This window comes from Astatotilapia calliptera, chromosome 16 (genome assembly GCF_964374335.1).
Source record: "Astatotilapia calliptera chromosome 16, fAstCal68.1, whole genome shotgun sequence".
Lineage (NCBI taxonomy): Eukaryota > Metazoa > Chordata > Actinopteri > Cichliformes > Cichlidae > Astatotilapia > Astatotilapia calliptera.
The window spans coordinates 37,229,221-37,249,856 of NC_137437.1; the positions used below are offsets into that span (position 1 = coordinate 37,229,221).

The 20,636-nt window shown below is 44.3% G+C and overlaps 1 protein-coding gene across 1 annotated transcript in view; it reads right to left on the reverse strand.

Moving 5' to 3' along the window:
* LOC113007498 (titin-like) overlaps positions 1–20,636 on the reverse strand; it is a 175,495-nt gene that overhangs the window by 124,729 nt on the left and 30,130 nt on the right. The window contains exons 40-72 of the mRNA XM_080290769.1: positions 16,080–16,358; positions 15,306–15,872; positions 14,812–15,093; positions 14,457–14,735; positions 14,090–14,371; positions 13,731–14,009; positions 13,351–13,638; positions 12,963–13,241; positions 12,574–12,855; positions 11,567–11,845; positions 11,171–11,449; positions 10,767–11,045; positions 10,392–10,679; positions 10,027–10,305; positions 9,664–9,945; positions 9,267–9,542; positions 8,912–9,190; positions 8,542–8,820; positions 8,128–8,415; positions 7,768–8,046; positions 7,233–7,514; positions 6,612–6,890; positions 6,243–6,524; positions 5,876–6,154; positions 5,484–5,771; positions 5,098–5,376; positions 4,736–5,017; positions 4,129–4,407; positions 1,913–2,203; positions 1,327–1,614; positions 1,007–1,123; positions 630–912; positions 303–486 (exon numbers count right to left, since the gene is read on the reverse strand). Of these exons, the coding sequence (XP_080146895.1) occupies positions 303–486; positions 630–912; positions 1,007–1,123; positions 1,327–1,614; positions 1,913–2,203; positions 4,129–4,407; positions 4,736–5,017; positions 5,098–5,376; positions 5,484–5,771; positions 5,876–6,154; positions 6,243–6,524; positions 6,612–6,890; positions 7,233–7,514; positions 7,768–8,046; positions 8,128–8,415; positions 8,542–8,820; positions 8,912–9,190; positions 9,267–9,542; positions 9,664–9,945; positions 10,027–10,305; positions 10,392–10,679; positions 10,767–11,045; positions 11,171–11,449; positions 11,567–11,845; positions 12,574–12,855; positions 12,963–13,241; positions 13,351–13,638; positions 13,731–14,009; positions 14,090–14,371; positions 14,457–14,735; positions 14,812–15,093; positions 15,306–15,872; positions 16,080–16,358 (9,317 nt within the window). The remainder of the gene's footprint in view (positions 1–302; positions 487–629; positions 913–1,006; positions 1,124–1,326; positions 1,615–1,912; positions 2,204–4,128; positions 4,408–4,735; positions 5,018–5,097; positions 5,377–5,483; positions 5,772–5,875; positions 6,155–6,242; positions 6,525–6,611; positions 6,891–7,232; positions 7,515–7,767; positions 8,047–8,127; positions 8,416–8,541; positions 8,821–8,911; positions 9,191–9,266; positions 9,543–9,663; positions 9,946–10,026; positions 10,306–10,391; positions 10,680–10,766; positions 11,046–11,170; positions 11,450–11,566; positions 11,846–12,573; positions 12,856–12,962; positions 13,242–13,350; positions 13,639–13,730; positions 14,010–14,089; positions 14,372–14,456; positions 14,736–14,811; positions 15,094–15,305; positions 15,873–16,079; positions 16,359–20,636) is intronic.

Genomic DNA, 20,636 nt, shown 5'->3' on the forward strand with positions numbered 1-20,636 from the left:
ATATGGGACCAAATACTCACACTAAGAAGCTGCTGGTAGTGAGTCTTTGCAGACTAAAGTTGGTAAAATGTTATCTGCTCCACAGCTAAGCCAAAATGTTGGAGACCCCAGAAGTGTGTTACCAGTCCAGAGACTTGAGGGCCATTTGGCCCTTTATTTGGTGGAATTTAGAGGTAAAGTTTTTGTCTCCATCCTTCCTGCTCACAGATTGTAAAGCTGAACCGTGATATTAATTCTGCTGCTTTCTCGCACAGCTATGTGGGACGATGTCCGGTCATCTGTGCTGACACTTTCTGTCTTACCGCTCTTCCAGTCTCCATCTCCTTCTCCTTCTTCAGGAACTCCACGGCCTGCAGGATGGCACGGTAGTCATGGATTCCATGTTCCCGCAGGATCCTCTCATAGTCTTTGGGGTCGTGACCTCTAAGCAGCTCTACAATGTTGACCTCTTCTTCTTTCTTGGGACTCTTCTGCTTGGAAGGAGTCCTGAAAATAGAAAATACACGATCAGATTTTTCTCTGCAGCAGATATCTCCCAGATGTTTGCTCTTCTGTTTCCTTTAGGCTTTGATAAAAGAGTCATTGCACAGAAAAGAATTTCACACTGCCACCATATCTTAATGCCTTACTTCTTGAGCCTCGTTCTTAAGTCTCCCACTTCTCCCATGTCCTCCTTTTTGGTCACCTCCATATCAGCGCCACTCTCAATTTCTCCATGTTTGTTGGTGGCAACACATCTGTAATGACCAGAATCAGACTTGGTCACTTCTCTGATCTGCAGTTTGGCATCCTGGCCCTTGTGCTCAATGGAGATTCGACCACCGGGGGTGATCTGTCTCCATTTGCCCTTCATCCACTTCACACTGGGGATTGGGTCACCTCCAATCTTGGCGATAAAGGTTGCAGTACCCTCTGCCAAAATCAGAAATACACAAAGTTAGTTCAAAATGGAAACCTCTAGAGATAATGAATGAAAGCAAAAAGAGCCTTGGCTCCTCGTGCTTACTCTCTGTGACAGAAACATTTTGGGGTTCCTCGATGAAGAACAGATTGTCGAGCCTTTTGACCGGGGCGGCTGCAGCCGGGGCAGCAGCCTCAGCGGGTGTGGCCTTGGCACCTTTATCTGAAAGGATTTGAAAGAGAGTTAAATGTTGTGAAACACATAACCAGCAGAAAGAAATAAACACTGCATTTCTCATAAAACTACTTTAAAAACAAAGTTTTGTAGTAATGTTGGTTTAGCGTCACTGCAGTAAACTTTTTCCACCGTGCAGTGGAGAGACAAGATGTGTTCATTACACAAAACTGGAACCACAGATTGATTACCTTTTACAGTGACTTTAGACTTGCAGAAGTCAGTGCCATTTGCATTGCTGGCCTTGCACAGGTAATCTCCAGCATCCGTCTTTGACACCTGGCTGATCTCCAGATTGGCCGTTCCACCAACAAATGAAATTTTGGTGTTTCCGCTGGACACGAGCTCTCTCCTGTCCTTCATCCACTGGATGGTTATTGGAGTAGAGCCGGTGACGTGGCACTGGAGGCTCAGCTTCTCCCCTTCACCCACAGTCACTGGTTCCAGAGGAACATCAAATTTGGGAGCCTGGCCAGTCTCTGGAGAAGTGGTGCAAAAACCGACAGGATGACTACAAATACTCACCTTTCAAACAGTGAACTGTTCAACTGAAGCTCATCCAAAATCTGGATGGATGCTAGCAAAACAAGTCACTGTATTTCATTCTGAAAACAGTCATAATTTTACCCAAATATAGTAAAATATTACCCAAACATTACTTTAATACAATGAAAGTGTCAGGTTTTAATCTTTAGTGCCATAAGAACATCCTGTAGAGTCACATCAGCTTTAGCTGCATGGATGAAAAGGATCAAACCCTAAATGACAGAGTCCTACCTGTTACTGTGAGAGAAACGTTACAAGAAGCTTTGCCAGCTTCATTGGAGGCCTCGCAGGTGTAAACACCACCGTCAGAGCCCGTGGAGCCTCTGACACACAGCACGGCCATGTTGTTTTTGAAGCTGATATCATATTTGTCCGAGGCGCGGATCTCACTGTTGTCCTTGTACCAGGAGACGGTCAGAGGTTGAGAGCCGGACACGCGGCCCTCGATCTTTACGGTCTTACCCACTGAATCCACCATGGACTCCGAAGGCTTCCTGGTGAAGTTTGGAGGAACTTTGCGCTCTGTTAGTGGGGAAGAAAATAAGAACGAAAATCATGCCATGCAGTGGCATTGGACGTTTGAGATTCCAATTTAAGAGTTCAGGCCACTGGGCCTTTACCACAGCTTCAGGAAAACAGTCTGGCACAGCACACGAGACAACATACAAACAACACAAAAGCAAAGAAATACTAAACATCAGAGATTCTGACCAAAAATCTCCTGTCTATGAAAAAGACCATTATCTGACCACTACAGCGTTGGTTTCAGGCATCTCTCAAAGCTTAGTAAATCCTTATTTCAAGACCTACAAAATGCAGAGCCAGCCACTGAAAACACCCTAAAATATCATCCTGGTTATTCCTGGCAAGCACAAGATCACAGGACGTCAAATTTATTTCCATAGCACTTTTAAAACAACAGCTGGTCACCAAAGTGCTGAACATCTAAAAGAAAAGTCAAATGGCATAAAAAGATGACGAAAGACAACAGAATTTAAGAAAGTAAATATAAATCGAGAAGATCTGAGTAAGAAATAGCACAAAAGTAATCAGAACTTATTCTGGTTTAAAAGAGAATAAGAGGGTTTTCAGGTGGGTTTTGAGAGTGTCTAATGTCCCACAGTTTAGGTGAAGCCACAGCCAAGGGCCAATCTCTGTGCTGCAATCTGAACCTCGGGAAATGTAGGTGCATTTGGTCCGCAGACCACAGGAAACAGCTACGTTCAACAGCATCAGTAATTAGAAGGATATCTGGGAATCAGACAAAGGAAACGTGTCGGTTCGTGCACCACCTTTTCTGACATGACTGGCATCTATGAATTATTCACTTACTCATGTTACATAAACATGGGAATTGTCCTCTGAGTGTTTCAAGTATATCTTCAGTCTCAACATCATGCCAGGCAAGCTGGTTCTGAGAAACAATGGTTTGGTTCACGCTTCCCCTGTTATGCTGCCATCTAATAATAATAGGTGATGGAGGTTATGAAATATTGGAGATAAACTAAGATCAGTTTTTAGACCTCGATGACTAAATACTGTGTTCCTAAACAACAGCGGGTCCCGGCTGCTCTTTTGCAGTACTTGTCTGAAAGGTGTATGTCTGTGAAGGTTCTCAGGCATCCAGGTCATCGTAGTCAAAGGAGCTTGGAAAGAAAAGCGTCTGGACTTCTTTAAGTTACTTGAAGACGTTTCACCTCTCATCCGAGAAGCTTCTTCAGTTCTAAGGTCAAATGGTGGAGAGTCCCAGATATAAACCTAGTGGGAGTTTCCCCCCACAGAGGGACAAAAGGACCCCCTGATGATCCTCTAATCGCCTGAGCCAAGGTGGTTTGAAAGAGGAGTGAAAGAAGCATCTATGTCCACTGTGAGCGACCATCTTTGAACAGAGGCGGGGCTTACGACACCAACTCTCTGCCATCTATAATCCAGTTTTGAGATCCTTCCCAGACGCCTTAACGCCCACTCACATCCTGGGCCATCTGACCTCAGGAATTCGCATGATAAGGTGGGGCCAGGTTTCACAATGAACACACCCGAAACTCTGGCTGATTGGGACCCACGCCCAGTTTCACACCTTGGCTCAGGCGATTAGAGGATCATCAGGGGTCCTTTTGTCCCTCTGTGGGGGGAAACTCCCACTAGGTTTATATCTGGGACTCTCCACCATTTGACCTTAGAACTGAAGAAGCTTCTCGGATGAGAGGTGAAACGTCTTCAAGCAACTTAAAGAAGTCCAGACGCTTTTCTTTGCAAGCTCCTTAGACTGTCTGAAAGGTGGGAAACCTCTAAATATGAACCTGGATTAAAGCTTGCTGCTGACTTTTAAGATTCCTTGTAACTCAACAAAACAGCTCGAAAAATGTCTTTAAAATATTGACAGTCACACCAGGCTTCATTCATTCTTCATTAATGTAGAAAAATGAAGTAGTGAACGTGAGCATCACCTTTCACAGTCACGCTACAGCTGGTGGAGGCTGAACCAACCCGGTTCTCGGCCTTGCAGATATATTCACCGTGATCAGACTTGGTAGATTTGAACAGTTGCAAAGTGGCAACGCCATCTGCAAAGTCCATTGAGCAACTGTTGGACTTGCGCAGCTTTCCATCCTCTTTAAACCAGGCGACAGAGATCACAGGAGTTCCTGCAATCCTGCACTCTAAGGTCACCGCCTCACCCATAGTTACCTCCACTGGCTCCAGCTTGTCAACAAAGTATGGTGGTTCTAAAGTGAGACATCAGGGTGGTTTAGTTTAAGTACAGATGTGTAAACATACAAATGAAAAATGTGTTTAAAAAAATTTTCCTTTTTCTGTTTGTACACCCACTGGTACTGCTATAATTATGAGGTGGGAGTGTATGTCTTATATTTCTTTATGTTCTTTAAAAAGAAAACGGCATATTGTTCAATTTGTCTTTTGTAAAAGTCGATGCAAAAACTTTAATAAAAATATCGGGAAAAAAAAAATGGCCAAATTAATGAATGTATGGTCATAAGTCACCATAAGAAAAACAGAGGGATCCACATTTACATGCACAACCAATCATTTTACCTAGGATTGTAACTTGTGCTTCACATTTGTCACTTCCAGCTCCATTGTCTATCTCACAATAGTATCTACCAGCTGCCTCCATCCTTTCAGAGTTCAGAACCTCCAGGATGCAAGAGGTGTCTGTGGTGATCATATTGTGCAGATAAGAGGCTTGGATGAGTTTACCATCCTTTTCCCAGGTTACATTTACAGTTGGGGTTCCAGCATATGCGACCTCGAGCCTCAGAGGCTTGTTCTTTTCAATGGAAATGTCCCTCAGCCTCTTCACAAAGTGGACTGGCTCTGAGAGGGGTAAGTCCACCGTCAGTTAAATAAAAATCAGTGCATGAATTGTAAGACGAGCATATATAATGCTAACAAACCTTTTACAAACAGAAAAACTGAGCAGCTCTCCTTTCCTGCATCATTAACGATCTGGCAGGTGTACTCTCCTGCATGAGACTTTTCAACCTTATGAAGCACCAGCGTGGCGACGTCGTCCTTCAGGGAGATCTCGCAGCCTCTCCCGTGCTGCATTTCCTTGGCTCCCCTGAACCATTTGACCTTTATGGGAATGCTGCCTTTCACTTTAGCCAAGAAAGACACACTTTGGCCAGGCAACGTTTCTCGAGCCTCGGGCGTTTCAGAAAAAGATGGTGGTTCTGATTTCCAATAAAAAGATTCAAATAAAAAAGATTTGTTGTAACCAAACTTCTGAACCTGGCTGAGGAAACCATGTTTAAAATATTCTGGTCTCTGGATTACTGACCTGTCACATTCATTGAAGCACTTGTCTCACTGGCTCCTGCAGCGTTCACAGCTTTACATGTGTATTTGCCAGAATCTGACGTCTTAATCACTGGAATTCTCAGCGTGCGCACATTATCCATGCTGCTAATGTCATAGTTTGGCCCACTGTTTATCTCTTGGCCATTATGGAACCAGGAAGTTGTTAAAGGAGTAGAACCGGTAATCTTACACTCCATCTCACCAGGCTTACCCACAACAAGGTGGGTATCTCTCAGCTTCTTTATGAAACTCGGTGGAATCAACTTATCTATTGTAAAGAAACAATAACATGGAGAGCTGATTGCTTATAAAAAGAAGAAGACAAGAAGAAGACAAGCTCACAAATCGGCAGCGAACACAAAAAACACAAACCTGAGACTGTGAGCTTAATTTTGCAAGAGGATGTTCCAACGTGGTTCGTAACCTGTAGTGTGTATTCTCCGGCATCTGCTTTGTCAGCAGACAGAATCTTCAGGGTGGCAAGCTGCTTTTTGAAGCTCAGATGATACTTTGCATTAGCAGAGAGCTCTTTGTTGCCCTTGAACCATGTAGTTTTCAGTTCTGGTGAGCCACATACTGTTACCTCAAGAGATACAGTTTCTCCTGACTTCACATTCAACAGCTCCGGGCTTTCCACGATAGCAGCAGGTTCTAAAGATTATGCAAGAACGCATTAGGCTAAAGAAATCCTGGTAATTAATTGCAATGGTAATGCAATTAACTTTGGAGTTCTACAAACCTAGAACCGTCACTTGAGAGACCGACTCGACCGCTCCACAGTCGTTCCTCAGCTGGCAGGTGTATTTACCAGCTGTGGTTGAGTCAGCCTGGGGCACTACGAGAGCAACCACATTGTTTTCAAAGGTGATCCTCCTGTTGTCATCTTCTCTGAGAATATGATCTTTGTCCTGAACCCAAGACACAGTCAGTGGCTCCGAGCCGTGCACGGTAGCTGTCAGCGTCAGCTGCTGACCGAGTCTCACTGACCGATCGACCAGTTTCTCCACAAACACTGGTGGTTCTGAACAGTGATGGAAAGATCACAGATGAGGAGAGGTGATCGCACGTGGCCAAGCTTTGAGGAAATGACCACTAATATCACACTAACCTTTCAGAGTAATGACAGTCTGGCACGATTTACTTCCTACATTGTTCGACGCCCTGCACTCATAAAGCCCGGCGTCATCTTGCTCCAGCTTTATAATATGAAGTGTAGCAAAGCTGCCCACATTGACCATCTTGCATTTTCTATCCTCCTTTAGTGGCCTGTTGTCTTTGTACCAGTTAACCTGGAAGGGTGGGGTGCCAGACATCTCACAATGCAGACTAGCATCTTTGCCTTTTATGCCCTCCACAGGGCTTGGAGTTTTAACAAAGGAGGGGGACTCTAGAAAATACAATGAGATATATTAACAGATGAAGCATTCATGAAGACGTAACACGAAGCAAGCAGTTCATCCGGACAGTTTCAACCAATAGAAATACTGTGGAGGGTTAAACAGAAAAAGAAAAGCTCATGATGAGAGTCCTAATATTCATGATAGGAGAGTAGGTTACATCGTGTTCCCCAACATACTGGAAGACAAATTTGATTTTGAAGAAAAAAGACACGATTGCAGAAAGAAACAGCGAATCCAAGCTTCCAACACAGGGAATTATCCTTTTCCTCATGCAACATATGTTCAGAGGAGGCAAAATCCACAAGCCAAGTCTCCACTCAAAAGCTGACCTTGAACTGTGAGAACGCTGCTGCAGCTTGCACTGCCAGCATCATTATGAGCCTCACAAGAGTAAACTCCGTTATCGTCAAATGTTGCATTGGAGATCTGGAGGTATGCAGTTGAGTCAACACACATTGTTTTATAGTTGCCTCCATCAGTTATCTGTTGGTCATTTTTGTACCAGCATATTCTCAGAGACTGTACACTGGTGACCTTGCATTCAAAGCAGTGTCCCTCGTACTGTTTCACAGACGTAGCGGGAGGCAGTTTCAGGACAAACTGAGGTGGTTCTGCAAAGTAAGAAAAATATCAAGTTACTATCCTCAGCATAAAGTAGCACTTGAGCAGTAATGGGACGGATGGAGGATGCAGACACATGACTGGCTGCTGTGGCAGGGGACTCTGAAAATAACACAGATATTTCTGGAAGGCAATAAAGCAAAGAAAAGACACATGAAGACAGGGAAGAGCTGTGAAAAATGGAGAAAAAAGATGGAGTTAAATGCACGGCGATGATGGTGGACAAAAAAAGAATAGTCCAACCTTTCACCAGTAACTGTGCCGCACTTTTCGCCGTGCCTGCTTCGTTGCTAACTTGGCAGGAATAAATCCCAGACTGCAGAGTGCCCACTGAGCAGAGCTCTACAGAGGAGGAATATTTCTCCAGTCTAACTCTGCACGATGGCCCAGTGATGAGTTCGATGCCATCCTTGAACCATTTCACCATAAACGGAGACGTCCCTTCAAAGACACTTTTGAAGAATACGTCAGACTTGGGAATAACAGCCTGAGACTCAAGCTCATCTATGAATCTTGGCGGCACTAAAACCAACAGAGAAGAATGATGATGATATGTGACTAAGAGCCCGTGAGCTGATAAACCCATAAACTTTGAATGCTAACCTTTAGCTGTGAGGACTCCACTGCACACACAGCTGCCTGCTTTGTTGGTAACTTTGCAGGAGTACTCTCCTGTGTCAACACTCCCAGTAAGTTTTAACTCCAGCAAGACTCTATTTTCAGTGTGTACAAGTTTGTACTTGGAGCTCTCTGTAATCTTTTGTTTCCCTTTGCTCCATTCAACAGTCAGAGGAAGCGAACCGGTTACTCTGCACTCCATGGTCACCACTGAACCCATGATTCCTTGAATGTTTGTTAATTTCTTAATGAATGTGGGAGGAATCAACTCTTCTGTTTAAAATGATAGCAGAAGATAATTAATGTCAGAGAAAACCTTCAAATATCCGTGTCTTCTATTTGTACTGTGGTAAATACACATGTAAAGCTGTAAACCAAGAGTGAAAGGTGTCTACCAACCCAAAACAACCAGCTTCACTTTACATCTGCAAGTCCCAACTGCATTTTGGGCTTCAAACATGTACTCTCCACCGTCTTCCAGCTGAGAGGACATTATGTTAAGTCTACTGAGGTTGCCCCCATAGCAGAGATTATGCTTTCTGCTCGAATGGAGCTCGTTGCCATCTTTGATCCATCTCACACTTATATGAGGAGTTCCAGCTACCCTGCATTCAAAGCTAACTGGATCTCCACAAGTCACTTTAACAACCTCCGGTTTCTCTTCAATCGTTGGTGGTTCTAAGATGCCAAAAAGAGAAGAAGTAAATGTACTTCTTGGTGTAGTTGGAAATCAGCCTAATATTAGATAAACTGCTTGAAGTAAATGTACCTTGCACAGTCAGTGTTGCTGAACACACATCTTGCCCAGCCTCATTTACAACATGGCAGGTATATTTCCCCTTGTGAATAGCCTCACAAGCAAGAACCCTGAGAGTGGCCTCTTTGTTCTGGAAAATTTGCTTGATCTTCGGATCATCTTGGATCCAGTTTTCATCTTTTTTCCATAGCACAGAGAGTGGCAGGGGCCCTTCCACAGAGCAACGAAACACTGCAGCATCTCCCACAACAGCGGAGACACTCTTTATCTTCTCAATAAACTTTGGAGGCACTAACAGGGAGAAGACACTGTTGTAATACCAGAGCATATATAACACATTGAGTGTGGAGTCATCGATAAAACCAACCTTTCAGAGACAACACCACCGAGCCAGAGCAGCTCCCAACCTCATTGGCTACCACGCACTGGTAGGTGCCCACATCATCCACGTCGCAGTCCTGGATTTTTAAGCCCACATTTTCACTATCAACAATAATGTACTTTTGGCTGGACAAAATTGCCTTTTTATCTTTAGACCACGTGACACTGAACGGAGCACTTCCTGCAACTTTGCTAGCAAACGCTGCCGTGGAACCTTTAACGACTTCCAGAGATGATAGCTCTTCAACAAATGACGGAGGCTCTGAAAATAACAAAGCAAAGCGCTCTAAAGAAACCTTTGGATCAATTAAAAATAATAACATACAGAACTTAGCATTCAACTTGATCTTAATTTTCACATAAACAGAGAAAAGAAAACCAACCTTTCACTACAAGCTCAAAAATGCAACTCTCCGTGCCTGCTTCGTTGGAGGCCTCACAGAAGTATTTCCCGCTGTCTTGTTGACTAACTACACAAACCTCTAAAACGGCAACAGAGGTAAAAAATGATATCTTGTATTTGAGGCTTTGGCGAATCTGAACTCCATCTTTGAACCATTTCATGGAGATCTCTGGGGTACCAGCAACCTTACACTCAAACACCTTGCTGCCTCCGACACTCACTAATGACACCGCTTCAGGTTTTTCAGTGAAAAATGGGGGCTCTGAAATAAATACATGAAGAAGCGACTTAAAGACGGTCATCATTTTCAAAGTGAAGAAAAGGATGAAGCTCCAATATTAACCTTTTACAAAGAGCGCTGCCTTGCATGAAGCGGAGCCCACAGCGTTCTGAACTTCACAGACATACTCTCCAGCGTCAGAGGTTTTGGCAGAGAAGAGCTCTAGGGAGCTTGAAGTGTTGTCTTTGATTACAGAGCACTTGGCACTCGGAAGGATTTCTTTTTTGTTTTTAAACCATTTGATGGCGAGCGGAGGTGTGCCAGAGACACGAAGAGTAAACCTAACCTTTGATCCAGGCAACGCATTCTTGGAGTCCGGTTTTTCAAGAATGCGTGGTGCTTCTGTTGGTGGAAAAACCCCAAAATGCTGTCATACAACACAAGTCTGTAAAAAACTGAAAAAATACTGATGATGCATGAGATCAAACCTTTAACACACAAACTCCCGGAGCACTGGGCAGATCCTGCCTCGTTTTCAGCCACACAAGTGTAGCTCCCACTGTCTCTACTGTCGAGACAGCCGATTTCCAGGAAAGCAACATTTTCGAAAAACGTGCATTTATATTTTTGACAAGTCTGGATCTCTGTTTCATCTTTGTACCACTGTATCGTCATCGGCAGAGAACCAGACACGAGGCACTCTAGATGAGCACACGATCCTTTTATACCATCAGTCTCTGTCAGCTTCCTTGTGAAGGACGGTTTAATAATCTGATCTATTACATACAAGTTGAAAAAAACATTGTCAGGGTGACTGTAGAAAGAACTGCAAACAGATTCAACAAAGCTTTGGGCAAACCGACCTAAGACTGTGACTGATGCGTCACAGGAACTGTGCCCAGCAACATTTGAAACTTCGACAGTGTAGTCACCGCCGTCGCTCTTCTCTGTTTTTATCATCTTGAGCACAGAGCTCGTGTCTGTGCTCTGTATTCTGTATCTCTGTCCTGACGGCAGCTCCTTTCCCGCCTTAAGCCATCTGACCTTCAGCGGTTTAGTGCCTGAAAACCTGCATTCAAGTCTGGCTGGGTCGCCATGGGTTACACTGATGGACTTTGGGTGCTCTGAAATACTTGCTGGCTCTGCGATAACAAAATGATTCAAAGGTAACTTAGTTTTGATCACTGCGCTGCATGCGACAGATGAAGCGGCGAGCTCGACACAAAGGCAAAAGCGGACGATTGAGACCCACGAACATCGTACAAACCTGTCACTATGAGCACCGCGGCACATCTCTGGGTCCCGGCTTTATTCTGCGCCTGACAGACATATTTCCCGCCATGTGACAACTGAGCATTTTTCAAATTCAACATGGCACTTTTGGTTTCACAGGACATCTTAAAATGCTCGTCTTCCGTAAGCTCACGATCGTCCTTGATCCAGGACAAAGTCATGGGAAGTGACCCAGACAACATACACTTCATGGAGATTTCAGAGCCCACAATACAGGACATATCCTTTAGTCTTTGAACAAATGATGGTGGTTCTAGTGAGAAAACACATATGTTGTCATCATTCACAGGCAGTCTAAATGAAACTGAAATCCTAAACCTTTGCAATGAAAGTGGACGCATGCAGCGAGGCAAACTCTCCCGCCACAAACCTTTTAGAGAAATCTGGCAAGAGCAAGATGTCTCCCCAACATCGTTTGAAACAGTGCACTTGTACGTTCCTTCGTCTCCGGCCTCACAGTGTGAGATCTGAAGAGTGATTGTATCATTTTCCACGCTGATTTTATGTCTTTTGTCATTTCTGATCAGCTTATCGTTGAGGAAGCAGCTTATTTCAAATGGAGGGGAACCTGAAACGATTGCTTCCAAGATAATCTCAGACTCCGTAACAAGCTCAGCTGATTCAAAAGGCCTCACAAACAATGGAGGCTCTACAAAACAGAGAATAAAATTACATTTACAGGCATGAAGAAATAATTCTAGTCTGATGTGGGAAGTCTGGTCCACAGAGTTCATTTAGCCTTTAAACTCTAGTTTCTAGGTTTTCTGAGTAACAGTGAACCTGTAGCAGACAGTGGTTTTTAAATGACTGGTAATCCTTGGGTTACAGGTAATGTGTCATGGGTTTATTTCTTTAGACCATCTGCTGAGGCAAAGGGCCAACGCACCCTCATAAAACATGGACATTTCAGAGCATTTGAATAACCTGCTTGGCTCTTTATTTTTGATTTATAGGGTTAGCATGGCACGGCATATTCAAAACACAAGTTCACACTGTCAGTTAATGCAGTCTGTCCATTAAACATCTGTACGAAAAGGTCAGCTGTTAATAACATGGCTGACAACCAGTTACACCAACAGTCAGGCCAGAAACCCCTCCTAGCTTCTTACAAATATACTGTTTCTGGGAGTCTCTGCTTTGATGGAGAGTAACTAAACCCTGCACTGACGTCCATATAATGCATGCAGCACCAAACATGTGAGAAACCCATGTGGACCAGACTTTAGATGGAAACAAATGTAAAGTTTGAGGACAGCAACAAGAGTAAAATCAATTAGCAAGTTTCACAAACTAAACCTAGATGAAGACCTGCGTCTTGAACCAGGTTTAATCTTGGTGTTGGAAACGGAGTCTTTGACCGGTGAAGAGTGAACCAACCTTTCACTGTTACTGAGCTGCTGCACTGCTCCCTGCCGGCCTCGCTGGATGCCACACAGACGTAATCTGCACTATCCTCTACAGAGCAACTTTCAACCTCCAGACTGGCCAACGAGCCATCGAAGGTCATGTTGTGTCTGCGGTCTGAAACCATTTCTGAGCCATTTTTAAACCATGTGACAGTAATAACAGGAGTGCCCTGCACTTTGCAGGACAACTCCAGAGGTTGTCCTGTTTTCAGCAGCTTTGAAGGTTCAAGCTTCATCGTAAATGTTGGGGCTTCTGTAAATCAAGAGTAACAATTATAGATGGGATAAAGAGGTTAATTAAAGGAAAACAGCTTTTTAACACTTTTTAAAGAAAGAACGAAAGCAGCAGCTTTTCTGCACCTTTTATGAAGAGCGCTGCAGTGCAGTCAACCTTCCCAGCGTCGTTGGATACTTGGCATGTGTATTTGGCAGAGTCACTGGGTTTCACAGAATGAAGTTCCAGGGAGCTGGAAGAGGAGTCTTTCTTTATGAAATACTTTCCCCCAGTGAAAATCTCTTTCTCCTCTCTGAACCATTTAACGGTAAGTGGAGCCGATCCCGTAAAGTCAGACTTTAAGACAACGTGTGATCCCGGGGATGCATCAAGAGATTCAGGTTTCGAGGTAAAGGCTGGAGGTTCTGGAGGCATTTGGGAAGAAATACAGCAGATCAGTTCACACCCTGTCACTAAGCCTGTGCTGATCTCTAATGGCTACTGCTTAACTTGAGGTAATGCAGCTTCTCTGACCTTTGATGGAAAGAGTACCACTGGTTTCTTTTTCTCCAGCATCATTAGAAGCTTTGCATGTATAAACTCCACCATCGCTCTGATCCAGGCCAGTTATTGTCACAGAGGCTGTACTCTCACTGAAATCAAGCTTATATTTTGCATCGCTGTGGATTTCTTTATTGTCTTTGTACCAAGACAGAGCCATCGGCTGAGATCCAGCAAGCCTGCAATCCAACGTGATATTACTGCCAATGCTCCCATTCACTTTCTTTAGAGTTTTGGTGAAGGACGGGGGAACTGCACGATCTGTGTAGGGAAGTATATCAAACATATTACAAGCTCCACTTGTGCTGATCGGACAAATTGATATTAATGATGTTTTATTGACTAAAACCGACCTATAACTGTAACCGAGCACGTGCACTCATCTTTTCCAACTTTATTGGACACTTCCATCTTGTACTCGGAAGTGTCACCTTTATCTGCTGCGAGAATCTTTAAAATGGCAGTGTTCTCCTTAACTGCTATTTTATATTTACGACCACCGATCATCTCCTTGCCGTCTTTGAACCATTTCACTTTGAGTTCAGGGCTTCCAGAGACGGTGCACTCCAGCGTGGCAGAGTCGCCTGCAGTCACGCTGATGGAGGCTGCTTTCTCTAAAATCCGAGCAGGTTCTAAAACACATTGAATTTTACACTTAACAAACAGTTAGATCTGAACTCTGAAGACATTTGTAATGGGAATGTTTTCTAACCTTGAATAGTTAAGATAGCTTCACATTTTTGCTGTCCTGCCTCATTTTCAGCGAGACAAGTATACTTCCCACCATGCTTCAGCTCAACAGATGAGAAGGAAACACTAGCGATGTTGTTCACAAAGGACATTTTGATGTTGGGATCATCATCTCTGAGGAGCTCAGAGTCTTTCATCCATTTAATGGTGATGGGAACTGAACCTTTCAGGGTTCCCTGTAATTTCACTGTATTTCCCAAAACTGCTGTAGCGCTCTCAATCCTCTTTGAGAACACAGGTGGCTCTGAAACAACACGATTGGTATCATAATGTCAACACCTGCCAGACTGTGGGACGCTGTAATGAAAGTCCTTTTTTACACCACTAACCTTTTTGTTTAAGTACTGACTTTGAGGTTGCTGACCCAACCTCGTTGGATACGACACATTCGTATTCACCAGTATCAGCGCTCTCAAAGGACTGGATCTCCAGAGAGGCCAGCGATCCCTGTGACACTATGCTGTACTTCTTATCTGAGGACAGGCGTTTCTTATTCTTTTTCCAAGACACTTCGAGCGGTGCAGAGCCTGCAATCTCACACTGCAGCACAGCTACCGACCCTCTGACTGCCTCGGTGGACAGTAACTCCTTTCTGAATGACGGAGGTTCTAAAGGGAACATACAGTTCGGTTATATGTGTTTTTGCACAGACTTGGGCCTTTTGTTGCCAAAAACTCGACACACCTTTCACTGTTACTTTAATGCTGCAGCTTTCACACCCGCACTCGTTGAGAACCTCACAGGTGTAGTTTCCACTGTCAGTCAACAGGACATCGTGTATCTCGAGAGTGGCGACACCGTCCTTCAGACCGACAGCGTGTCTGCCACCAGTGGACAGCTCACTGTTATTCAAGAACCAGGTGCTGTGGAGTTCGGGAGATCCTTTGACGGTGCACTGCAGGCGAGCGGTGCTGCCCTGCTTCCAAATCGTTGTGGCTTCCAGCCGCTTTACAAAGACGGGTGGCTCTGCAGAGGTGTGTGGTTAACAAAAAGCTATTGTGAAGTCAAAGACTGCATTTAAAAACAGCAACCACGCAATGAAAGAGGAGAGATTTAAGTCGCTGTCTATCATCTAAAATGGACACCAGAGAATTGAACTGTGTTAACTTCCAGGACTGCAGATTTGCAAAAGTTACAAATGCTGCAGTTTCCCTGAAACTTAACTAGATAGCTCTTACCTTGTACCTTCACCGTGGTGGAGCAAGACGCACTGCCGGCTTCGTTTGCCACTGTACACACATAATTTCCACAATCTTTCAGTGTGGTCTTTAGGATATCAAGAGTAACTGTCTTATCCTCAAACAACAGTTTATAGTCGGGAGACTGGTGGACTTTTCTGCCATCTCTGGTCCAGCTGACAGTTACTCCAGTGTCCTCATCCACCTGACACTCAAGGTGCAGAGCAGCTCCGACCACAGCGGCGACTGAAGCCAGGGGCCTTACAAAGTTGGGTTTATCGATAACACACAGCTCCGTGTGGCACTCAGCTGTCCCAGCTTTGTTAGATACCTTGCACACATAAAGCCCGCTGTCAGCTGCCTCAACACTGGGTATCTCAAGAGTGTGCTTATTCTTTTCACAAGAGCTCTGGTAGTGTGCGGGCACTTTGGGTAAGGCCTGGTTGTCTTTAAGCCAGACAACATTCAGAGGAGCAGTTCCTGCTATTACACACTGCATTACAGCCCTCTTTCCAACATACACAGTCTGAGGGTCAGGCTTACTTATAAAGACAGGAGGAAATTGTTCTACAGGGATTAAGAAGAAGAGAAACAAATCAGTGTTAATAAGTTTTACCTTAACCGAAATCAAACCAACAGGGCAAGAAACAATTGCACAAACAAAACGCCAGCACAAAGACGAAAACGCGCCATTCATCCCCTCGGAGGGGAATGAAAACAACATGAGTTCCAAACTCAACCAGCCAAGAAGAAGGAAAAATGCACTGCTCTTACCTGTGACACCGAGGGAGGCGGAGCATTCATCACTGCCGTGCTGATTGGACGCCTTGCAGGTGTATTCGCCACTGTCATCCTTGGTTGTCCTCAGAAGCTCCAGGGAGGAAGCGCTGAAGCGACTGATAATCCTGCACTTTTCACCCTCTTTGATGGGGTGTCCATCTTTGAACCACTTGAAGCTCACGTTTGGAGCGTCCTCAGTTTCACATTCAAACTTGGCAGAGCTGCCGATGTTTATCTCCACTGGGACGATTCTGTTCCTGAACACAGGCTTCACTGTGTTTGCAAAAGAGAGAAAAAGGCAACAAGAACATGTGAATATACAGCAGGTGCTGAAATGACACAAAAATTAGTGTTTGTACTGGAGACGGTGATGAAGTGAACCTGGGACGGAAAGCGACACACAAAGTTATGGTGGGATGAAAGTGGAGGAGAAAAAATGAACAGGCTGAAGTGATGAACAGGAAGTCTGTGACGACAAAAGGAGAGAAGGCATGCAAACATGAATGATTAAAGGCATGTGGTCAAAGGAGACTGCTTGGCTGTGAAGGTTGTAGAGGAGTAGATGGAGTGGGATGTGATCATGTCACTGCTGTCTGCCGAAAGCCTCAAAGTCCAAATGCTTTTCTTTTGAAAAAAACTGCACGCCAGGTGTCTCGAAGGTAAATGAGCTGTGGGCTGGCAGCGTCCTCTCATTGGACGGCCACCTTAGTGTTGAAGTGGAACAAGAAAAGCAAACAAGCAAACTCCCACAAATACTTCTGAAAATGTTTGTTTTTCAAATTTCAAATATTTTATAACGAGACGTTTTTTCCTCACTAATTGTGTTTATTTCGTAGTTCAATGAGGCGTCACTGGTCTGTCTGCCCACACACGTGGCAGCACTTCTGCTATCATTGTGTTCGTATTTAACAAAGTAAAAATGCAGACATAAGTGCACACATTCGTCAGTTTTACAGGCCGTGACTTTGGGACCCCTGCTGTAAGCCATTTTCAGTTCTGCCTTTGTGCTCATTTCCTAAACTTTGAGTTTTGGTTGAGGTTTGCAGACAGCAGACGTTCACCACAGCGTGAAGTAGGGCTGCTCGATTATGGCAAAAATGATAATCACGATTATTTTCACTGAAACTGAGATCTCGATTATTTGACGATATTTATTTAACCCTTTAAGACCTACTATAGAACCAAGTCCGCCAGAGCTTATATTATTATTTTTTTTACATGTTGTAGTGCCATTGGGAGCATTTCAAGTTGCTATACAACTGTTATAGCCCATATTTTAATAATATGTATGCATTAAGTCCATAGTAACGACATAAATTGCAAAAAAGTGCAATAAACTCCAAAAAAATTGACAATTTAAGAGGTTTATCCCTCAAAACTTTAAATACAAAAAAGTTGCAAAAAATAGTTTCCCACCACAGGAAATTTATCTTGAGTGTGTTCATAGTTTTATTTTGGAGATACAGCAGTTTTTATATACTGCAGGAAAAACAAAAAAAACAATCCTATGATGCAAATTTGCAAAGAAAACAGCAGGTGCATCAAAATAAACTATTTCCAGCAGTGCAATTCGAGTTCTAAGCATCCCAGCAACTATTCAGAAAAGTCAAACATGACCTATAAAAACACCAGTATAGGCTTTTAAGGCCTACAAGTAAAAAAAATACATTTTCCGTGAAAATGACGTCACTTCCTGTTTCGGGCAGGAAATGACGGACATGCGATAGTTCTCGTTGACGTCTTGTTCAATGTGGGAAGTGTTACGAACAGCTGATCGGATCTGCAAAGTGTGTTTCTGGAATATTATGTTTTTGTTCCTGCAAGCGCTTTTTATGCAATTTTTGCAAAACTATATGTGGAAGGAAACCGTGACCGAGGACAAGCTGATGGCATAAGATGTAAGTACAACTCCTCCGGTTTCCTATGCAAAACAAATTATTGTGCTAGCTTACACGGTTCCGGTTCTACAGGGATTTAAAAATAGTTACGCAAAACGGAGCGTGCTGCTCTGACCGGCTTTAAAGGGTTAACAATTACAATTACAATGTGTTGAATAATGACTTTGAAAAATAATAATAAATAGTGCAAATACTGATAACAGTGCAAATGTTTGCAATATAAGAAACAAATGAAAAATGTAAACATCTATGTTTAGTGAACTTTGCAGTGTTGCTCTGGTGCAGCTACGACACCGTAGCAAAGTTTACACACTGTGTCTACTTGATCCACGTCTGACCGAACCCATAATGTTTCCACACCACTGAAGTTTTTTTTACCTCTTTTCAACCAACGGCAGTCACTCTCCTCTCCATATAACTTCTGCTTAGCTTTCCGAGCTTCCCTCGGGTCCTCTTATTGTTGTGACGAGTGTTCGAAATGCAGAGAGGTGCGCTCGATTTGCCACACGGAGCAGCGCGAGAGTAAAGCACGAGGGAGGGGCTAATAATCGGCTCAGTCATTTTTAATGATCGTTGAAAGCCCAGATCGTAATTGAGATTAAAATTTGATTAATTGAGCAGCCCTAGCGTGAAGTTAGTGGATGATGATGATATCAAAGAATTTCCCATCATCAAACCTCGTGGCACCACAGTCAGCCTCGAAGATGTCGTCGTCTTGCCGACTTCATTCTCAGCCTCACAGACATACTCTCCTTGATGGTGGTCTTTGACAACGTTGTCAATAACTAGTGTGTATGTGTCACGGTCTTTAAAACACTTGAACTCTTTGCCAGATTTCACCAGCTTCCCATTGAAAAACCAGCTAACTTTGGTGACGTATTTAACACTGGCAGTAAGCACAGCCTTGCCATTTTCCTCAGCACAGACATCCTCCAGAACATCTACGATGACGGGATAATCAGTGATACTGTCCGAGGACTCACTGATCATGATTGCCTGTGAAAGATATTCCTCTCTGGTTTCTCTGTGGACAAAAATGTCCACATGCTGTTCAGCCTGGCATACTGTGCCGTCCTTCTCTGATCTAACCGTCCTGCTGCTCTTGGACTCGTGGACCTCGGTTTGGCTCTGAAGTGTCGCACTTTGAAAGGAAGCCCTGGCTTCTGTCGTCAGAGCTGCAGACTGAGATACAGCAGGAAGTAAACTGCCTGCGCTCTCTGCCACCACCACAGAGTCCACCACAGAAGACAACACCTCCTTGGAGGACACTGAGCTGACCTGCACTTTTTGAGGCTTATCAGTGTGCATGGTGCCCGGCTGCTCTAATGTAAGACTCGGCTGTTCTTGGGAAACCATAGCATGCAAAGCTACCTGGAGTTCATGCCTAAGGTCAGCTGTCTGAGGGTAATCACCTTTAAAAGTCAGCGTGATCTCCAGGGGGGAACCTGGAGATGTGATAAGATAGGAACATGCAGCCTGCCTGGGCTCTCTCTGAACCTTGACCTCATGGACCTCCGCTGCCTCTAGTCTTCCAACAACATCAGCCAGTAAAACTGGTGGATTACTGGCCACAGCTGAGTGAAGAGCATCTCTGAGCTGATGTCGTACATTCAAACTAGATGGTTTGGGGGCATAAATGATGAAATTCAGTTCCTTAGGTAAAGTCAGAGCATCCTGAGCCTCTGGGACAAAAAGAAACCCTTTAGGCTGTGTCTTAACACTGACCGCGGAGCCCTCGAATTTACCAATCTCACTCGACCGCTCTCCTACGATGACTTGTTTTTCTTCTAGAAACACTGACTGTCGGACCGACTGACCTTCCTGGATCTGGACTGCAAAGTCCCCCTCAGCCGCCTCTAAGATAGTGCAGCTTTCGGTGGCCATTGCTTTTTCCTCTATGAAAACTGTTTTTTTTGGTATCTTGGCCTCAATTTTAATCTCAGGCTTAAATTTTTCATCAGTTTCGAAGCTAGTAGTGTGACCCTCTTCCAGACTTTGATTGTTTGTGATGATCAAAGACTGCATGATATTCCAGTAATCCTCTTCCTGGACTAATGCTCGCTGTTGCGTGACGCTCGTAACAAAAGGAGTCTCTTTTGGGAGCTGCATGGGCTGGGAGGACACAGCAAGGCTGCGTAGAGGCCTGGACTCAGTACGCGGCTGTGGTTGAGCGCTGATCACAGACATGTCAAGATCTTTGTGGTAATCCGCAGTGACCTCCATTCTCTCTTCTGAGGTAGCTGCATGCCATCTAGCCTTTTCCAGCTTCTGTGCTGCCACCTGCTGGTCAGGTTTGGTGACAGCGAGTATGCCTTCTTTTGGTAAAACTGTTAGAGAATGGACCGACTGAAGGCGTTTTGGTTGCACCAACTCTTGCTTTGGCTGGACGGAGGTGGCGTTCGTCCTTGTTTCGAATTCTGAAGCTGCCTCACAAACTACAGTCCTCTGTTCTTCTTGAGTCACTGAATGCAGCAAAGTCGGACTTTTGCTCGCTTCTGCTTGTTCTGTTGGAGGTTTTTCACTGCTCAACCTTCCCTCACACAGTAAAACCTCCTGATCACTGATAACCTGCAGATTCAGAAGCTGTTCTCCCTCCTGCTGTGGCTGCACACTTACAGAAAATGCCCCATGTGGCACTTGTCCTGTTTGATCA